Source organism: Meles meles, chromosome 6, assembly GCF_922984935.1.
Source record: "Meles meles chromosome 6, mMelMel3.1 paternal haplotype, whole genome shotgun sequence".
Classification (NCBI taxonomy): Eukaryota; Metazoa; Chordata; class Mammalia; order Carnivora; family Mustelidae; genus Meles; species Meles meles.
In genome coordinates, this window is record NC_060071.1 from 99509912 (window position 1) to 99528801 (window position 18890).

Genomic DNA, 18890 nt, shown 5'->3' on the forward strand with positions numbered 1-18890 from the left:
GATTAAAAAGTATAGGGATAGATGGAACATTCCTCAACTTCATAAAATCCATCTGAAAAACCCACAGCAAATATTATCCTCAATGCAGAAAAGCTGAGAGCCTTCCCTTTGAGATCAGGAACATGGCAAGGATGCCCACTCTCACCACTCTTGTTCAACATAGTACTAGAAGTCCTAGCAACAGCAATCAGACAACAAAAAGAAATAAAAGGTATTCAAATTGGCAATGAAGAAATCAAACTCTCTCTCTTTGCAGATGACGAGATACTTTATATGGAAAACCCAAAAGACTCCATCCCCAAACTATAGAACTCATACAGCAATTCAGTAATGTGGCAGAATACAAATCAATGCACAGAAATCAGTTGCTTTCTTATACACTAACAATGAAACGGTAGAAAGGGAAATTAGAGAATCAATTCCATTTACTATAGCACCAAGAACCATAATATAACTTGGAATAAATCTGACCAAGGAGGAAAAGGATCTGTACTCAAGGAGCTATGGAACACTCATGAAAGAAATTGAAGAAGACAAAAAAGATGGAAAAACATTCCATGCTCATGGATCAGAAGAATAAAAATTGTTAGACTATCTATACTGTCCAGAGCAATTTATACTTTCAATGCCAGTCCGATCAAAATTCCACTGATATTTTTCAAAGTGCTGGAACAAACAATCCCAAAATTTGTTTGGAACCAGAAAAGACCCTGAATTGCTAAGGAAATGTTAAAAAAGAAAAAAAAAAGCTGAGAGCATCACGTTGCCTGATTTCAAGCTATACTACAAAACTGTGATCAGTTAGACAGCATAGTACTGGCACAAAAACAGACACATAGACCAGTGGAACATATATGGACCCTCAACTCTATGGCTAACTAATCTTCAACAAAGCAGGAAAAAATATCTAGTGGAAAAAAGACAGTCTCTTTAATAAATGATGGTGGGAAAATTGGACAGCTATGTACAGAAGGATGAAACTTGACCATTCTCTTACACCATACACAAAGATAAACTCAAAATGGTGAAAGACCTTAACGTGAGACAGGAATCCATCAAAATCCTAGAGGAGAACATAGGCAGTAACCGCATTGACATCGGCCACAGCAACTACTTTCAAGACATGTCTTCAAAGGCAAAGGAAACAAAAGCATAAATAAACTTTTGGGAATTTATCAAGATCAAAAGCTTTTGCACAGCAAAGAAAACAGTCAACAAAACAAAGAGGCAGCCCTTGGAATGGGAGACGATATTCACAAATGACACTATATACAAAGGACTATTACCCAAGATCTATAAAGAACTCCTCAAACTCAACACCCAAAAAACAGATAATCATTCAAAAAGTTGGCAGAAGACATGAACAGACACTTCTTCAAGGAAGACATACAAATGGCTAACAGAACCATGAAAAAATGATCATCATCATTAGGCATCAGGGAAATTCAAATCAAAACCACAGTGAGATACCACCTTATACCAGTTAGAATGGCAAAGATTAACAAGACAGTAAATGACAAGTGTTGGAGAGGTTGTGGAGAAAGGGGAATCCTCTTACACTGTTGGTGGGAATGCAAGTTGGTGCAGCTACTTTGGAAAACAGTGTGAAGATTCCTTAAGAAATTAAAAATAGAGCTACCCTATGACCCTGCAATTGCATTACAGGGTATTTACCCCAAAGATAGAGATGTAGTGAAAAGAAGGGCCATATGTTCACAGCAGCAAGGTCTATAATTGCCAAACCATGGAAAGAGCTGAGATAACCTTAAACAGACAAATGGATAAAGAAGATGTGGTCCATATATACAATAGAATATTACTCAGCCATCAGAAAGGATGAATATCCATCTTTTGTATCAACATGGTGGGGACTGGAGGAGACTATGCTGAATGAATTAAGTCAAGCAGAGAAAATCAATTATCATATGATTTCACTTACTTGTAGAACATAAGAAATAACATGGAGGACATTAGGAGAAGGAAAGGAAAAGTGAATTGGGGGAAATTGGAGAAGAAGTCAAACCATGAAAGACTGCGGACTCTGAGAAACAAACTGAGGGTTTTGGAGGGGAGGGGAGTGGAGAGTTGGGTGAGCCTGGTGGTGGGTCTTAAGGATGGTACTTATTGCATGGAGCACTGGGAGTGATACATAAACAATGAATTTTGGAACACTGAAAAAATATAAATAAATAAATAAATAAATAAATAAATAACTGAATGGAGTACTCCAACTGCAAAAAAACCAAATTCTATTATTTTTTAAAATCAAGCCCCAGTAATCAATGATAAAGAGAGTAATAATTCACTAAAGTGATGAAATAAATATGAAATATTTTGCCAATGATTCATTCAACCCTGAAAAATATACTGACAATTCTAGAGGTAGTCATGACTATCATAAATTTCAACTGAAATAATTCTCATAAATTTCAATTGATAAAATATTAATCGGTTTCACTAACACACACACAAACATACTCACATACATTTAGGTGTTTTTAACATTAGCAATCTAAAAGAAAAAATGACTAAAAAAATAAACTAGAATGTACTTCAACAAGCTGCAATACATCTACACAATGGGATATTAAAGAATAAAAAGAAATGCATTATCAAACCCTAGACATGGGAAAAACCTTAAAGGCATATTGTTAAATTAAGTAAGTTACTTTGAAAAACCCATTTGCTCCATTATTTGAACTATACAACATTCTAGAAATAGCAAAACAACAGACAATTAAAAGATTAGTGGTTGTCAGGTTTGGAGGGGACATGGTTGGATGAGTAAGTAAGGGGATCTTTAGGGTAGTGAAACTATTCTGAATGACACTGTAATGGTGAATAAATAATATCAACTTATCACAATTCCTATAACTGTACACATAATAATAAATAATGTAAACTACTTGCTTTAATATTTCAGTATTCTTTATCTTCTAGTAGTTTAATAGTTTTATGTTTCACATGTAGATCTGTGATCCATTTTCAGTTAAATGTCATGAAAAGTATAAAGTTTGTTTTTAGATTCAATATTTTGCATGGCATTTTTCTAAAGAAAGATATTAATAATATGGGAAACTGTTGGGGGAAAGGAAATGCATGGAAGCTCTACTTCCTGCTTGATTTTTTATAAATCTAAAAGTGCTTTAAAAGTCAACTCTATCAATTAAGAAACAAGTTTTGATAACATTTGCTAACTTTTTTTTAAGATCTTATTTATGTTTTTGGCAGAGAGAGAGAGATCACAAGTAGGCAGAGAGGCAGGCAGAGAGGGGGAAGCAGGCTCCCTGCTGAGCAGAGAGCCTGATGTGGGGCTTGATCCCAGGACCCTAAGATCATGACCTGAGCTGAAGGCAGAGGCTTAACCCACTGAGCCATCCAGGCACTCCCATTTGCTAACTTCTTAATGATGTAAATTTTAAAGACATTAAGAATTTGAAAAAAATGCAGAATTGTTGTATCATAGCATGGGATAAAGGATAAAGGGACATTGTTGACATTACCACACTGATTCAATGTTAACTGAAACATCATTCTACATTTCTGTATTTATATCAAATATAATTTATAATGATTAAATTTTCTGGGTTTGTTTGCTTGTTTGCTGGGTGTTTTGTTTTGTTTTGTTTTGTTTGTCACTTGGCTGATGACCCAGAAAATCAATATTCCAAATGTTAGTTTTTTCTAACTTTAATAGATAACTGCAATATACATATTCCAGACAGTTTAATATGCCAATAAATACTTTTAAATAAAAGACTACTTACCACTATATTTAATGACACGAATTGTTGAATCTCCTTCACCAAATTTGGTGAGAGGAGTTAGCCGGACTTCATAAGCCTCTGGTTTAATTAGCTCTGTCAAGTTATATGTAATTAGTTCTCCTTTTTGAATATTTCCATTTATTTTAATCTCCTGTTCCCACCAACGCTGCTGTCCAGCCTGAAATCAAAAGAATTATGTAGTAATATTCCCAATATTTCTTCAGAGATACTTACTATGTTCTAACAAAATGGGCAAAAAAGTATTCTGAAATCTTATTAAATAAGCACATTATATTATGTGGATATATTTTATTAAAGTGCAAGTTTCTATAATAAGCAACAAATTCTGTAGATGTTTCCATGCAGATGTTTGCAGATAACTACCAAATTATCACAGAGTAGTTTGGATGATTAAATAGATTTAATATGCTATTTTATTAAGAGTCAGAGGATAAAACAATAGTTTTGACTGCAGTCTCAAACTGAAGATATATGGTTTTTTTTAATGGTTTTTAAAAAATATTTTATTTATTTATTTGAGAGGTAGAGAGAGACAACGAAAAAGAGACAGCATGAAAGGAGAGAGGTCATCGGGAGAAGCAGACCTCCTGCTCAGCAGGGAGCCCGATGTGGGACTCGATCCCAGGACTCCAGGATCATGATCTGAGCTGAAGGCAGTTGCTTAACCAACTGAGCCACCCAGGTGCCCTGAAGATATATGTTTTAACTACTTTTTATTCTTTTTTTAAGTTTTTATTTAAATTCCAGTTAGTTAACATAAAATGTAGTATTAGTTTCAGGTGTACAATACAGTGATTCAGGACTTCCATACATCACCTGGTGCTCATCATGCCAAGTGCCTTCCTTAATCCCCATCATCTATTTAACCCATCCTCCCACCAACCTCCCCACCAGTAACAATTTGTTCTCCATAGTTAAGGGTCTGTTTCCTGGTTCACATCTGTCTTTTTGTCCTTGCTTGTTCATTTTGACTCTTAAATTCCACATATGAGTGAAATCATGTGTCTTTTTCTGATTGACTTATTTCACTTAGCATAATGCTCTCTAGCTCCATCCCTGTCATTGCAAATGGCAAGATTTCATCCTTTTTTATGGCTGAATTAATATCCCACTGTATAAATACCATATCTTCTTTATAGTCAACTGATCTTTGACAAACAAGCAAAGATAATACAGTGGCACAAAATAGTATTTTAGCAACCTGGAACACTGGGCATCCCCATGCAAAATATTGAATCTAAATCCAAACTTTATACTTTTCATGACATTTGGTTGGAAACGATCACAGACTACATATAAAACATAAAACTACAAACCTACCAGAAGATAACATAGGAGAAAAACTAGATGACTGTGGTTTGGCAATAACTTTGAAGATACAATACCAAAAGTACAATCCATGAAAGAAATAGATGATAAACTGGACTTCTTTGAATTAAAATTTTCTAATGAAGATAGTACCAAGAGAACTGAAGGAAAAGTACAGACTGGGAGGATATATTTGCAAAAGACACATACAAAATATATAAAGATCTCTCAAAATTCAACAATAAGAAAACAAATAACCCAATTAAAAAAATGGAACATGGATCATAACAGAAAAGATGCTCCATATTGTATGTTATCATAGAAATACAAATTAAAACAATGAGATGCCACCATACACCTATTAAAATAGTCAAAATCCAGAACACTTGGCAACACCAAATGTTGGTGGGTTTGTGGAGCAAAAGTAATTTTCATTCATTGCTAATGGGAATGCAAAAATGGTATAGCCAATTTGGAAGATAGTTTGGGTTTTGTTTTGTTTTTATTCACAAAACTAAACACACCTGTACCATATAATCAAGCAATTGTGTCCCTTGGTATTTACTAAAAGGGGCTGAAAACTTAGGTTGGCACAAAAATCTGCCCATGAATGGATGTCTATACTAGCTTTTTCATAATGGCCAAGACTTAAAAACTACAAAGTTGTCCTTTAGTAGATGAATAGACAAATAAACAGTGCTACAGCCAGACAATGGGATTTTACATGTGCCAAAGAGAAATGATTTATTAAGACATGAAAATACATAGAGCAAACTTAAGTGCATATACTCATTGAAAGAAACCAATCTGAAAAGGTGGTATAATGTATGATTCCAAATGCATGACATTCTGAAGAAGGTAAAACTACAGAGATATTAAAAAGATAAGTGGTTGCCGGGAGCTGGGTGGGGGGGGGGTAGAAGCTGAGCACAAACAATTCTGGGGACAGTGAAACTACTCCGTATGATGATATCATGGTGGATATAGGTAATTATAAAACTACATAACATACAACATCAAGAATGAACACTAATGCAAATTATGGACTTTGGTTGATAATAATGGATGAGTGTAGGTTCACCAGTTGTAACAAATGTACCACTCTGTTGGAGGATGTTGTTACTGCTAGAGGCTACCGCAAGTGCTGGGGTTGGGGGTATATGGGAAATCATTGTACTTTCTGCTCAATACTACTATGAGCCTACAACTACTCTAAAAAAATGTAGTCTTCAAAAAAATCTATTGTGCCACTTCATGTTTTCTTTTATTTGCATACATTTTTAGTTTTATTCATATAAGTAGTGTAAGTATAGTTGCCTTATATTTTTATATCTGAAGTATCCTTGTTCTTGGCATCTTTCTCTGTATTTTTAAATTTTTAATGTGTGTGTTGATTACATGACTAAAAATACTATTACTGGGGGTTCTCTCTCACCTAGGACACAGTTATATTCCTTTAGAGATAAACTTGTTTCTGACATGTTCCTAAGCACATCAACAATATGGTTCATTTTTACTTTCATTTTAAACCCTTTGGTGTCACAGATTAAAGTGGAGATGATCCCTTGTTTTAGGCAGACCTTGGGTTTTGATTTCTGTTTGATCATCACTACCAAACTCCAAGTTTGTCTGGGTTGGTGAGCAGCTGAAGGCAAAAACAACTTGGGTGGGATATTCCAATTAAAATATTTTGTGTTTCCATTTTGCCTTACATTTTTACCTGGTAATATACATACACATATATAGTATATAATTAAATGTGCATACATATTTTTCATATTTTTATATATTTGCATGTTTTCTGAGAGTGAGTTAGTCTTAATTATATAGCCAATCTCTTATAATTCTGGATATGTAAATCTCAAATATATGCAATTACAACAGGATTGAGAAATGACAAATAAAATTATAGAATAAAACAGAAAGCCCATATCCATATTTGTGGGGTTGTTCACATAGAAGACAGAGAAATATTTATCACCCAACTGGTTATGTATATGGAAAAAACCATAGAAAAAGTATCAGAAAGGGACACTTGGATGGCTCAGTTGGTTAAGCATCTGCCTTCAGCTTCAGGTCATGATCCCAGGGTCCCGGGATGGAGCCCCACATCAGGCTCCCTGCTCAGGTGAAGTCTTCTTCTCCCTCTCCCTCTGTCCCTTCCCCCTACCTGGGCATGCACACTCTCTCTATCTCTCTCAAATGAATGAATACAATATTTAAAAAAAAAAAAGAAAAAAGAAAAATCTCATGAAGATCAAATAAGACTTAAATTTAATAAAAAGCAAAAGTCAAACTACTTAGAAAAAATACAGAATGATGTCATTATGACTTCAAGTAAGATATTGCTTTCTTAAACAGATTAGAAAAGCACAATTAGTAAAGGAAAAGATTGATAAAATAGCCAATCTTACATTTGACATTAATACTAAATTTAAAATTTTGGTAGAAAAAGTTCTTCTCATTAGTGCTCCCCACTAAACAGCAAAAATCAAGGCAGATGTTTGAGGAAGATATTTAGAACATATACAGCTAACTAGATCATATTAATACTCTCCTAACTCGGTAAGACAAATAATCCAATAAAAATATCAAACTAATAGAAATAGGTATTTCATAGATGCAGAAACCCCAATAACTAATTAAAGAAAAGGTGCAGTCTCATCATGTACCAAGATAATGGAAATTAAAATCATAATACCATTTCCCATCATCAGATAAACAAAAACCTGTCAAATAACAATATTAAAGTTTGATGTAGATAGAGAAAAATGAGAATTTTTATACATGTCAAGAACAGGGAGGGTGAGAGGAGTGGGAGAATGGGTAAGGCTTGACTCCACTTTAAAAGCTAAGGAGTTAGCTTACAACAGTGTTACAGAGACTAGCAGAAGACTAGAGACAGCTAGGTCAAAGAGATGGACCCAGGACACAGTATACAGCAGAATCTTGACATTCACATTGGTTTTTCCTTGTCTCCTAAGTACTGCATGGGGGACGCACAAGAGCCCACATGGATTTTGTACGTGCCTTGCATTTGTATCACAGCTGAGGGATGCTGAGCTTAAAAAAAGCTTAGTATTGGGGCCGAGTGGCTCAGAGGGTTAAAGTCTCTGCCTTTGGCTCGGGTCGTGACCTCAGGGTCCTGGGATCAAGCTCTGCTCTGGCTCTCTGCTCTGTGGGGAGACTGCTTCCCCCTCTCTCTCTGCCTGCCTCTCTGCCTACTTGTGATCTCTGTCTGTCAAATAAATAAATAAAATCTTTAAGAAAAAAAAAAAAGCTTAGTATCTCTTTCTCTCTCTTTCCCCCTTTGCTCATTCATTTTGTTTCTTAAATTCCACCTATGAGAGGTATGAGAGATAGAGGGTATTTGTGCTTCTCTGACTGACTTATTTCACTTAGCATAATACTCTTCAGCTTCAAACCAAGAAAATGACTCCAAACTCTAGAGAACAAACTGTTCGTTACCAGAAGGGACGGGGGAGGAGTGTGTGGGGGGTGGAGGGGGTGATGGGTTAATAAGGTGATAAGGATTAAGGAGGCACTTGTGATGAGCACTGGGGTTGTATGAAAGTGTGGAACCACTATGTTGTATACCTGAAACTCTCATTCTACTGGGTGCTAACTAACTGGAATTTAAATAAAAACTTAAAAGAAACCTTAGCATTTTATGACTGACAGTAACAAAACCTGCTCAGGCATCACCGAAGAGGGAAACATTTATTATACTGGACGTTAAACAGACTTTCCTTGCTCTAAAGGGAAACAATATCTGTTTTCTAAGGATGCTTGCACTACAAATGACCTTGGAGAGATAGGCTGGAATAAAAAGACAGGGCTTCTGTATACATGATATGCAAAAAAGCAAGACATCCGTGGGAAATTGTCTTCTAAAAATATAACCTTGATGAGTATGTAAACTGAAGAGCAATTTGGCAATAAAAACAATATTACAATGAGAACAGATAAACTCTTGCATTTGTATACACGCAAACAGGAATATTCATGGCATAGAAAGTATAGAAAATGATCTAAACCTCAATAAGAGATAAAATAATAAAATGTAATACAAAATAGAGCATGAAAAATGAATCTAAACTATATGTATCATGGATGAATTTCACAAAAGTGATATTGAGCTAAACTTAATTTTGAAACAGGCATACTATAAAAATTAAATTCAAAGTATGTATTTTGAAAAGGGATGCACAGATATGCATTGGATATAAAGAAATGCAAAACTTAGTAAATACTAAGTTCAAAATACTGGTCATGTGGGTTAAGAGAGCACCAAAAGAAGATGCAATTATATGGGGTAAACAAAGGACTTCACTCTAGAGTTGATGCTTAACCCACTGAGCCACCCAGGTACCCCAGGCAACTTACTTTTTATTTTTACATTTTTTTCGAGAGGGAGAGAAAGATATGTAGGGGCAGAGGGAGAGGGAAAGAGAGAACCTTAAGCAGGTTCCACTCCCAGCATGGAGCCCCATGCTCCTGAGTCAAAATCAAGAGTCAGACACTTAACCTACTGAGTCACCCAAGTTTCCCTACAAGACCACTGAGATGCAGATGGTCCACGAGCTACATTTGGTGAGGCATAGCTCAGTCTTGCTAGACCACCTCACTGATACTAGTAGCTTCTTCTAACACCTCTACATTGATGACTGCCTAACTTGCAGTCATCTTCAAGTTAAAAACATAATAAAAACAAAAACAACCCCCCCACTATATCTGGTAGTCTTTATATGTACCAAGCACTATGTTAACTATATTATACTTATTATATCTAATCTAGCACAACCCCTAGTAAGTAGGAACTAATACTAACCTTGTTTTACAGATAAGGAAACTGAGGCAGGGAGAAGTTAACATAACTCTTTTAAGGTGATGTAGCCAAAGAGTAGCGACTGCAAAATTTGTTTACACATGAAATGACTCTTTCACTCATCACTTTTTCCTTGCTCCCCCAGAATTTATGCATCACTTACTTTTTTTTTTTAACCAGAGCCTTTATTTATTTAGTTATAATATACTTAGAGTATTTTTTTGCATATAGATTATAAGCCAGAAATAATTTCTTCTTTTTTTTTTGGCAGAAATAATTTCTTAATAACTTTTATACCTGCAGTGTCTGGTCATTAACTTGATAAAGATATGATCAGATTAAATTCTAGCATGTAGTGTATTTCTAACTGGCCTTCAAGGGGTGAAGCAGGAAATCCAACTTACTTAGCAATAACTACGTACTATCACTGAATCTACACGAAGGGTAAAAATGGACAAAAAACCTAATTGCTCAGAAAGCATTTTACTCAGGCTTAGTTGGTACTAGAGACTACAAAGTTCCTATTAGTTCTGGAGGCCAAGTATTCTATAAGTTAATAGAATGTAAGTGACAATTTCTTTCACTGCTTTTAGATTTTTAACTGAAGGCAAAGTACTATTATTTCAGAAGATAGATAAAAGTAGTTTAAACTCACAAAAATATATACAGAATGATTTGACATTTAACTATTATCTAAGAACAAGCAAGTTTAATCAAGGTGAACTTTTCTGGATGTTAATGTAAGTTCAAAACCACCCAATATTTGTAGTGCATCCCCAGAGAGGATTGTAGGTATTCTGTTGTTAAAATGAGATGCTCTCCTCAAGTCATTTTAGTTGGCAGATTCAATGATGTTGTTACTTACTACAAATTCTAGAGTACATAACTTCATATGTGTATTAAAAAAGCAATAACTTTGGTTCCAAGTCTTTAATTTTAAAGCTGCAATGAAAGTATATACTTCAGCAGTTGAGGAATAAGCAATTAAATATTTCATATTATATCTCAGCGAGCTGTGCAAAACGTAAAAATGTCAAATTAGTGCAGTGTTTGCACATACACAAAAGAAAATGCAACAACAATCCACTGTTTGGAGGTAATACCACAAAACCCTCACAGAATGTGTCACCCTAATCATAAGCGTACCCCATACACATGTTCATATGAAAGCAATGTGTTAAAAAAATTCTTATCAAGTTTTTTTTTTTTTTTTTTTTTTTTTTTACTTTCCATTTAGCTTTTACTTTTCCTAGGGGATACATTCCTTTCAAATGATTTAGGGGATGGCCTCAAGACCTAGAAATCCCCTACAGTGAAGCATTTTATTAAAAGCTGTAGTTTAATGTTTTTACCACAGAAGATAGCTAAAATGCTATTGTTGAAAAGGTTTCAGAAGGAAAAAAAAAACCACAATTTTTTTTAAGTTTTAAAAGGAATAAAATTAGCTCCTTTAAGTAGAAAACTGCAATGAATTCTGAAATGTGGCTAAAGAGGGGAAAGCTGCTGTCTCTTCCTTTTTGACATAAACCTCTTTCAGCATGATAATGAACTCCAGTGAAAGATACTGTGTAAGTGAGAACCTAAAGGAGAAAAGAGAGTACATCAACTGAATATAAGACATATACACGTTTATGCCATTTATTTTGATGTAACCTGTAAACAAGATATTGATAGGGATGCCTGGATGACTCAGTCGGTTAAGTGGTTAAGTGTCTGCTTTCAGCTCAGGTTCTGATCTCAGCATCCTAGCACTGAGCCAGGCAACAGGGCTCCCTGCTCGGCAGGGAGTCTGCTTCTCCCTCTGCCCCTTCCCCCTTCTTGTGCGCCTCTCTCTCTCAAATGAATAAATTAAAAATCTTTTAAAGAAAAGAAAGATACTGATGTACCCATTTTATCAGAAACTTCCATTTGTGTTTACCAGCTACATTATTAGTAAAAATAACAGCTGATGTTAAAAACCCAGGTATTACAGACTTAAATCATATACTCTTATGATCATTCCAAAGAGTCTAAACTAGCTAAGATAATGTTTTGATGGGTTAAAATCCAGATGCCTTATAGCCTCAAATAAAGGCGACCTGGGCTTTAAGATACACTGTTATTTTAGTAACACCTTAGGGGTTAAAGAGTTAATAAATACTATGGCAATAAATGTACCTTATTTCTTTTTTCTACTAAGAATAGTAGTATATATTTATCCTTTAATTACATGCCTTTTCTTCCTTCATTAGTACAAATTTGAGTCTTACTCTTTTTGCACTCAATATGAAATCTTCTGAATTAGAGGCACTTTTCAACACCCTTGAAATATTTGGTTTTTCAAACTTTGCTCAAGATATTAATGCCTTTGGAAGTGACAGTACATTCTTTTAGATACACAGATGTTTAATAGTTTTTGTCTGTCCTTCGTCTTTGGAAGCTAGAGTGATTTTTCTTAACTGAATCATGGTTAGCGAAAGTTAGATAGCTTTGCTTGAAAGCTAGCCTGAAGCGTTCAGCTGACTGATTTGTAAGGAGTCCTTCTACAAACTACATCAGCATCTGCTGACTGAAGATAATGGGTTGTCTTCTGAGGTATGTGGGAAACACCTACTGTTTTTCATTGCATTTCCATTGTTACAAATGGGATCGGTCAATGCCAAGTACACAGTTTTTGTCTCTCGGTGTATATCACGCTACAATATTAAAGGCTTTTTAGAAAGTATGTAGGGATCCTGTTCTTTAGTGTCTCACTTAGAGAATTTATTGTGTTTCAAGAGACTTGTAACACTCACCATCCCATAATTATTGTAACATTGTAAATATTGTAAAAACCCCAGTATTAGACTCTTTTTTTTTCTTATTATGTTATGTTAGAGATCTGTGTTTAAATCAGAAGTCTAAGAATGCTAATAATGTAACTGTGGTGGCCGTCAAATTGACAGAAATCTACACAGAGCAAGGTCTGTATCTGTATAGACAATGTTATCTGGTAAATAACTTCTTCTATTGCCTAAATGCTGGCAAGCTCATTTTAATAACTACCATATAATGGATTCCAAATATGCAACACAAGAAACGTGGAGTAGGGAAACAGAATTGAGAAATTAGATCAGTACTGTCTTTCAGCACAGATGGCCTTGTACTTCATTGTAATCTTACTTGGTAAAATTCGGTAACAGTCATAGTGACACTAAAATCTTCTGACTTGAAAATATATTCTCATAATTTAACATAAGTGATGCACATATTCATGTATATTTTAATTTCAGATTTATCCATAAACAAAATAACAGATGCTACTTAATAGTGATCTCAGTTAATAACTGGTTAATAACATTTCAGGAAAGTGATCTAAGTAACCATTGTTTACCAATATGATGAATGTTCTAATTTTGAAGAGGATGGAGAAACGTGAAAAATGTCTAACATAATGTAAAGTTAAAGTAGCAGAGTGCAAAATGTAAACAATATGATTGTGGTTGTATAAAATACATAAACCTACTGAAAGGTTATGCAAAATAAGAACAGCTGTTTCAGGCGGTGAGATTCTGCATGATTAAAAAAAAAAAAAAATTCCTGGGGCACCTGGGTGGTCAGTGGTTGGGCAACTGCCTTTCACTCAGGTCATGATCCAGGTCTCCCATTCGACTCCCTGCTCTGCGGAAAACCTGCTTTTCCCTTTCCAACTCCCCCTGCTTGTGTTCCTTCTCTCACTGTGTGTGTGTGTGTGTGTGTCTCTCTGTCAAATAAATAAATAAATAAATAAATAAGGTTTTAAAAAAGTTCCTTTGATATTATATTAACTGGTAATAGGACAACTAACCACCATACAATATCTGGGAAATCTGATTCCAAAGGGTGGGGTTCAGAATAATGTTACAGCATAAGATTGAGGCATATTAGAAAGCTACATTCACTAGCAATTAGAGAAAGTGCAGATTTCATAATTTGTTCTAGAAATTGAATATTATTTATATTTCTAAAATTGAATTTTGCTTACCTCATTCCAATGATGAAAAAAATTTTTTTTTTAAAACTGATTCTTGATAATTCAAGTTAAACTCATATGTTTAAGATTTGCACTTGATAAACTCAGATTTCAAACCCAATCACTTAGAGTACTGAGTACTACCTGGGGAGGTAACTAAACCCACTCCCTAGTTTAAGTGCTCCTGACATGGTAGTAGAGAGGATGCCTATTGTTTAGATTATCCTGTCTCCTACTGAACTTCTCTCGACTTAGTCAATTTTATTTGGTCTTTCTTATCCTCTACTAGCATATTTTGCTTATATCTTTGAAACTGCCTTGGCTTCTGGGTCAATATTTCTATTCAGCCTGTGTCTTTGGCAAATCACAAGTTCTTTGGGTCTAAGCATTTTCTCTGCCCTTTCTCAAATCTTGACTGCTTCTCCAGCACCACAACGAGGCAAAAGACTAGCCAGGCCCTGGGACCTGAAAATCTGACTCACTCTGGGCTACTGTGCTACTCCAGGGCTCACCCTGCCAGGACCCAGAGCTTCCAGGCCATTCTTTGTGGGCTACACACTGGGAGACAAGCATAGCCTTAACTACTCACGTGGGTTATAGGTGCCTTTCTCAGGGAACGTTTAGACTTACTCTATTGCTCTTCCCTTACTTTTATAAAATACTCCTTGTGCCAGGGGATTCTGTGTATTTGCACTGGAATTTCTTCCAGTGTTTGCATCCCTGACATAAACGCTTTGGACTCAACACTTTTTTTTTTTTTTTTAAGATTTTATTTATTTATTTATTTATTTATTTTTTTTTTAAGATTTTATTTATTTATTTGACAGACAGATCACAAGTAGGCAGAGAGGCAGGCAGAGAGAGAGGAGGAAGCAGGCTCCCTGCTGAGCAGACAGCCCGATGCGGGGCTCGATCCCAGGACCCTGGGATCATGACCTGAGCCAAAGGCAGAGGCTTTAATCCACTGAGCCACCCAGGCACCCCATGGACCCAACACTTTCCTCTCTCAACCACCTTCTGCCTACTTCACTACCACAACTTCCATCTGATTTAAAGCTTGGGCTCTCAAGGCTACTGTTTTTACTTAGATTTTTATCTATCATTTTATCTTAGATTTTAAAATCAATTCAAAGCTCATTAGCCATTTTTTAAGTTTTGTGCTACTGGGTTTGTCTTCACATTCTTGGAAAGTATCTTCACATTAATGGACCATATCCTCAATATCCTCTGTTGTAACATTAAATAATAATGGAGCAATTGATTAAAAAAGGATTACAATAATTTTAAAAATGCACTTGTTAATATTTCAAATTCCCAACTGTCCTTTAGCAATCAAAGTTTTAAACTTACATGATAAACTAATGTCAAGGAAGATTAGAAAGACATGGCATTTAGCTTTGAATGTTTTGATTCCCTACAGGTTTTCTAATATATATTCCTTACCATATAGTTAACCCGATTACAAAAAAAAGAAAAGAACAAAATAACTCTCAGGTAAAGAAAGCACTGAACGGGTCCACAGCTTCAGTGAAGCTTAGTCTTTTAGTTTGCTAAGTTCTTTTTTCCTTGTCTACCTAATGAACCACTGCTCATGTAGGGATGTAAGCTGGAGATTTGGCAGCCTCTGGAAAATACCGCTGGTGTATAAATGAAAGACACTGTAAATATATTTCAAGGATGAATCAAAAATGAGAACTAAACATAAGGCACATAGAAAAAAGTCTTCAGTGATAACCAAATGAAACATTCTTGCTCAATGACCGTAGAAATGGAAGAAATAGAAGAAAAATCAAGCCAAAAACTTTCTAACTATACCAAGGGTTTTATGACTTAAAGTTAAAAATGTAGTTCCAGAAAAAATAAGACAACTATTAGATTAGAACTTTGAATAAAAGGTCTTTTAGCTCCCTGAAAAAAATTTAGTTTCTGGTGAAGGGTTTGAAACAAAGACTAGCATTTTACACAGTTTTAACTATTTAGTATATATCTTTTAGGTGACTTAACTTTACATTTCCAATGTAACCTTTTAAAATATATTAGAAAAATTACATGAGATTATTATTATATACCTAATATTTATGAGTGACTACTATCTGTTCTAAACAATGTAGTTATTTACTTTAATCCCAAGTAATTCAATGAGTTAAATTAACTTTCAATTTTAATTAAATGTCAATCCATATTATTATATTTTCACCTATTCTAGTACCATGTGTAGATTTACTGTTTCAAAAAATAAAAACTCAAAAAGTAAACTAATAAAAGAGGAGATAAAAAGAATAAATATGGTATTTCAGAAGACACAGAACAGATTGAATGTTCAAATGAATCTTGCTTTCTTTTCTCACCCCTCGCATGAACATTTTGGAGCATTTGTAACATACATGGCATTTGAAAGGTAATTGCTAATACTTAGCTTAGGGAGTGCTCAAGGAAACATCTTTGTTTTTTGAACTTTGCAGAACACATTTATCTTCAGTTGCATGAATAAAGGTAAAGTTTTTTCTCTGAACCCCAAACAGAAATAGACCCATAAATACAGAGAATAAACTGGTGGTTGCCAGAAGGGAGGGGGCTGGGCAAAATAGGTGAAGGGGATTGAGAGGCACAGGCCTCCAGTTATGGAATGAATAAGTCACAGGAAGGAAAGGTACAGCATAAGAAATATAGTCAATGATGTTGTAAGAGCACTGTATGGTGACAGATGGGAGCCACAATTGTGGTAATAGCATAATATATAGAGTTTTCCAAATACTATGTTGAACACCTGAAACTAATATAACATGGTATGTCAACTAGTCTTCAGTAAGAAAAAGGGGGCAAGGGGAGGGGAGGAAAGGGAAGGGAGAAAAGTATTATTTTATGTTTTATGGAGTTATTTAGTATAACTTTAATGAATTGTAATCATGATTGTATAAATACTGAATAACAGAGTTTACACGCGTTTTGGTAGAATTTAAAAGATTTTATGTAAAATGGATAGAGCATATGAAGGTCAAGTTTAGATAAATCTTAATGCAATAATTAAATGATCTTTCTTCAGTTTATTAAAAAAGAGTTATTTTGGCTTAAATAATAGAACTTGTGTTAAATTCCAATAACCACAATTTCATCAAAACAATTTCACCCAACGCTTTCCCTGATTACTGGGCATTTTTTGATAATGAGCATTTTTCTCTTTATAATTGTAATAAAATTTTTAAGGTAAAAAGGGAACAAAAGGTGAATGTTTGATAAAGTTCCTATGTAGGCTTAAACAAGCACATACGTTATTGTGTAGGGGATCTGAATACAGGTGGTTCTGATTCAGACAAATGGTTAGTTTGGTCACAGTCAGGCTAACATATCTTTTTTTTTTTTAAAAGATTTTATTTATTTATTTGACAGAGAGAGATCACAAGTAGGCAGAGAGGCAGGCAGAGAGAGAGGGAAGCAGGCTCCCTGCCGAGCAAAGAGCCTGATGTGGGGCTTGATCCCAGGATCCTGAGATCATGACCTGAGCCGAAGGCAGAGGCTTAACCCACTGAGCCACCCAGGTGCCCCCAGGCTAACATATCTTTACCTGTGGGAAAATGTCCCATTATGAAAAACATGAATTTTCAAGACATAAGCAGCAACTTTGTTAAAAATGGAGTATAAACTTCATTTAAGGAACATGAAATAATATTCACTTTCAAATATAAAAATGTAGTTACAGTACATTCATATTTCAATACTATAATTAAATTTCTAGGAAGAAACCTGACAACCACAGTGTTCTTTATATAGAAATTAAGAAACTAATTGCAAAGATTAAGGTTATTTAAGAATTCTCTAATGTGTTTTTCACACAAATCATATTAAAATAGGCTCCCTCCCATTCACTGTGACCTCGGTCAGTAGGGTGCCTACATGGTAACTTCTGTATAGTATATCCCTTAATTCAAGCCCTAGACACCAGGAAAGCTGATCCTTCCAAAGTGCATTTGATTAATTGTCAGCCACTTATGGAATTACAGTTTGGGATGACAGCTGGGAATATTCAAAGTATTTTTGTCTTCCAAGAAAAGTAAAAAAAAATAAAATAAAATAATAGCTACCAACTTTTTGAGGACTTTTTGAAGACTCACCATTTCCAGGTATCGCACTGAATATTCTACACGTTATTTTTCATTTAATTTTTATAAAAATCCAGTGAAGTTAGTAGTCTTATCCTTATTTCCTTAGTCAAGGAAACTTAAAGAACTGATACTTCCCCAGGACACATAGCTAGTAAGAAGCAAGAGATGATACAGAAATTCAATATTGTCCAATTTTAAGGCTTTCCTATTCCTAATCACTATTCTCCTCTTCCTATTATTATATTATTTATTATATATTATATTAAATGTGTTGCCTTCACAAATTTTTCTGACCAATGTGTACTTTATTCACATTCCCTTAGAATATGGATAAAGGATGAAGGGATAAAGGACTTTTACACTAGGGAGGTCTTAATTATGTTGAATTGCATTACATAGCAATGAGTGATAGATTTAAGAAAACGAATCTATCTTTAGGAGAATGGTTAGTCATACAAAAAGCTTTTGATTTTGTGAGTCCTGGTAGTTTAAGAGAATGCGGGTTCTGCTTTTGAATTTTATTTCAGGACTCCAGTGAAAGTATGCCTGGTTGGGCTGAGTTCTGTGATCATAACTGTTATATAAATCATTAAGACAGGGTATTTCCTATTGCCTCAGGACAGAATTTGCGTGTATTATGGGCATAACCCCTCCACCATGAACTTATTACTTTCATGTGTTAAAACAAAACATCAACATTGAGAACCACCCAAAAGACCATATATAACAGTAAAAATAATCATTCTTTAGCAGGTAATGATAAATTACTACAGAAGAAAAACTGGTTTTCTATCAAGTTTGGAAATAATGCAGTCTAATTATTTTCTTGCCATGCTTGGATCAGCAGGTGAAAGAATACCTCAGCCTAAAGATTAATTCCTTATAAATTTCAACCT

At 34.7% G+C, this 18890-nt stretch overlaps 1 protein-coding gene across 2 annotated transcripts in view; it reads right to left on the reverse strand.

Moving 5' to 3' along the window:
• MDGA2 (MAM domain containing glycosylphosphatidylinositol anchor 2) overlaps positions 1–18890 on the reverse strand; it is an 878646-nt gene that overhangs the window by 49136 nt on the left and 810620 nt on the right. For both annotated transcript variants that reach the window (XR_006818839.1, XM_046010033.1), the window contains exon 11: positions 3768–3945. Coding sequence is in view for 1 of the 2 variants with exons in the window: in XM_046010033.1 (XP_045865989.1) it covers positions 3768–3945 (178 nt within the window). In the remaining variant the exon portion in view is untranslated. The remainder of the gene's footprint in view (positions 1–3767; positions 3946–18890) is intronic.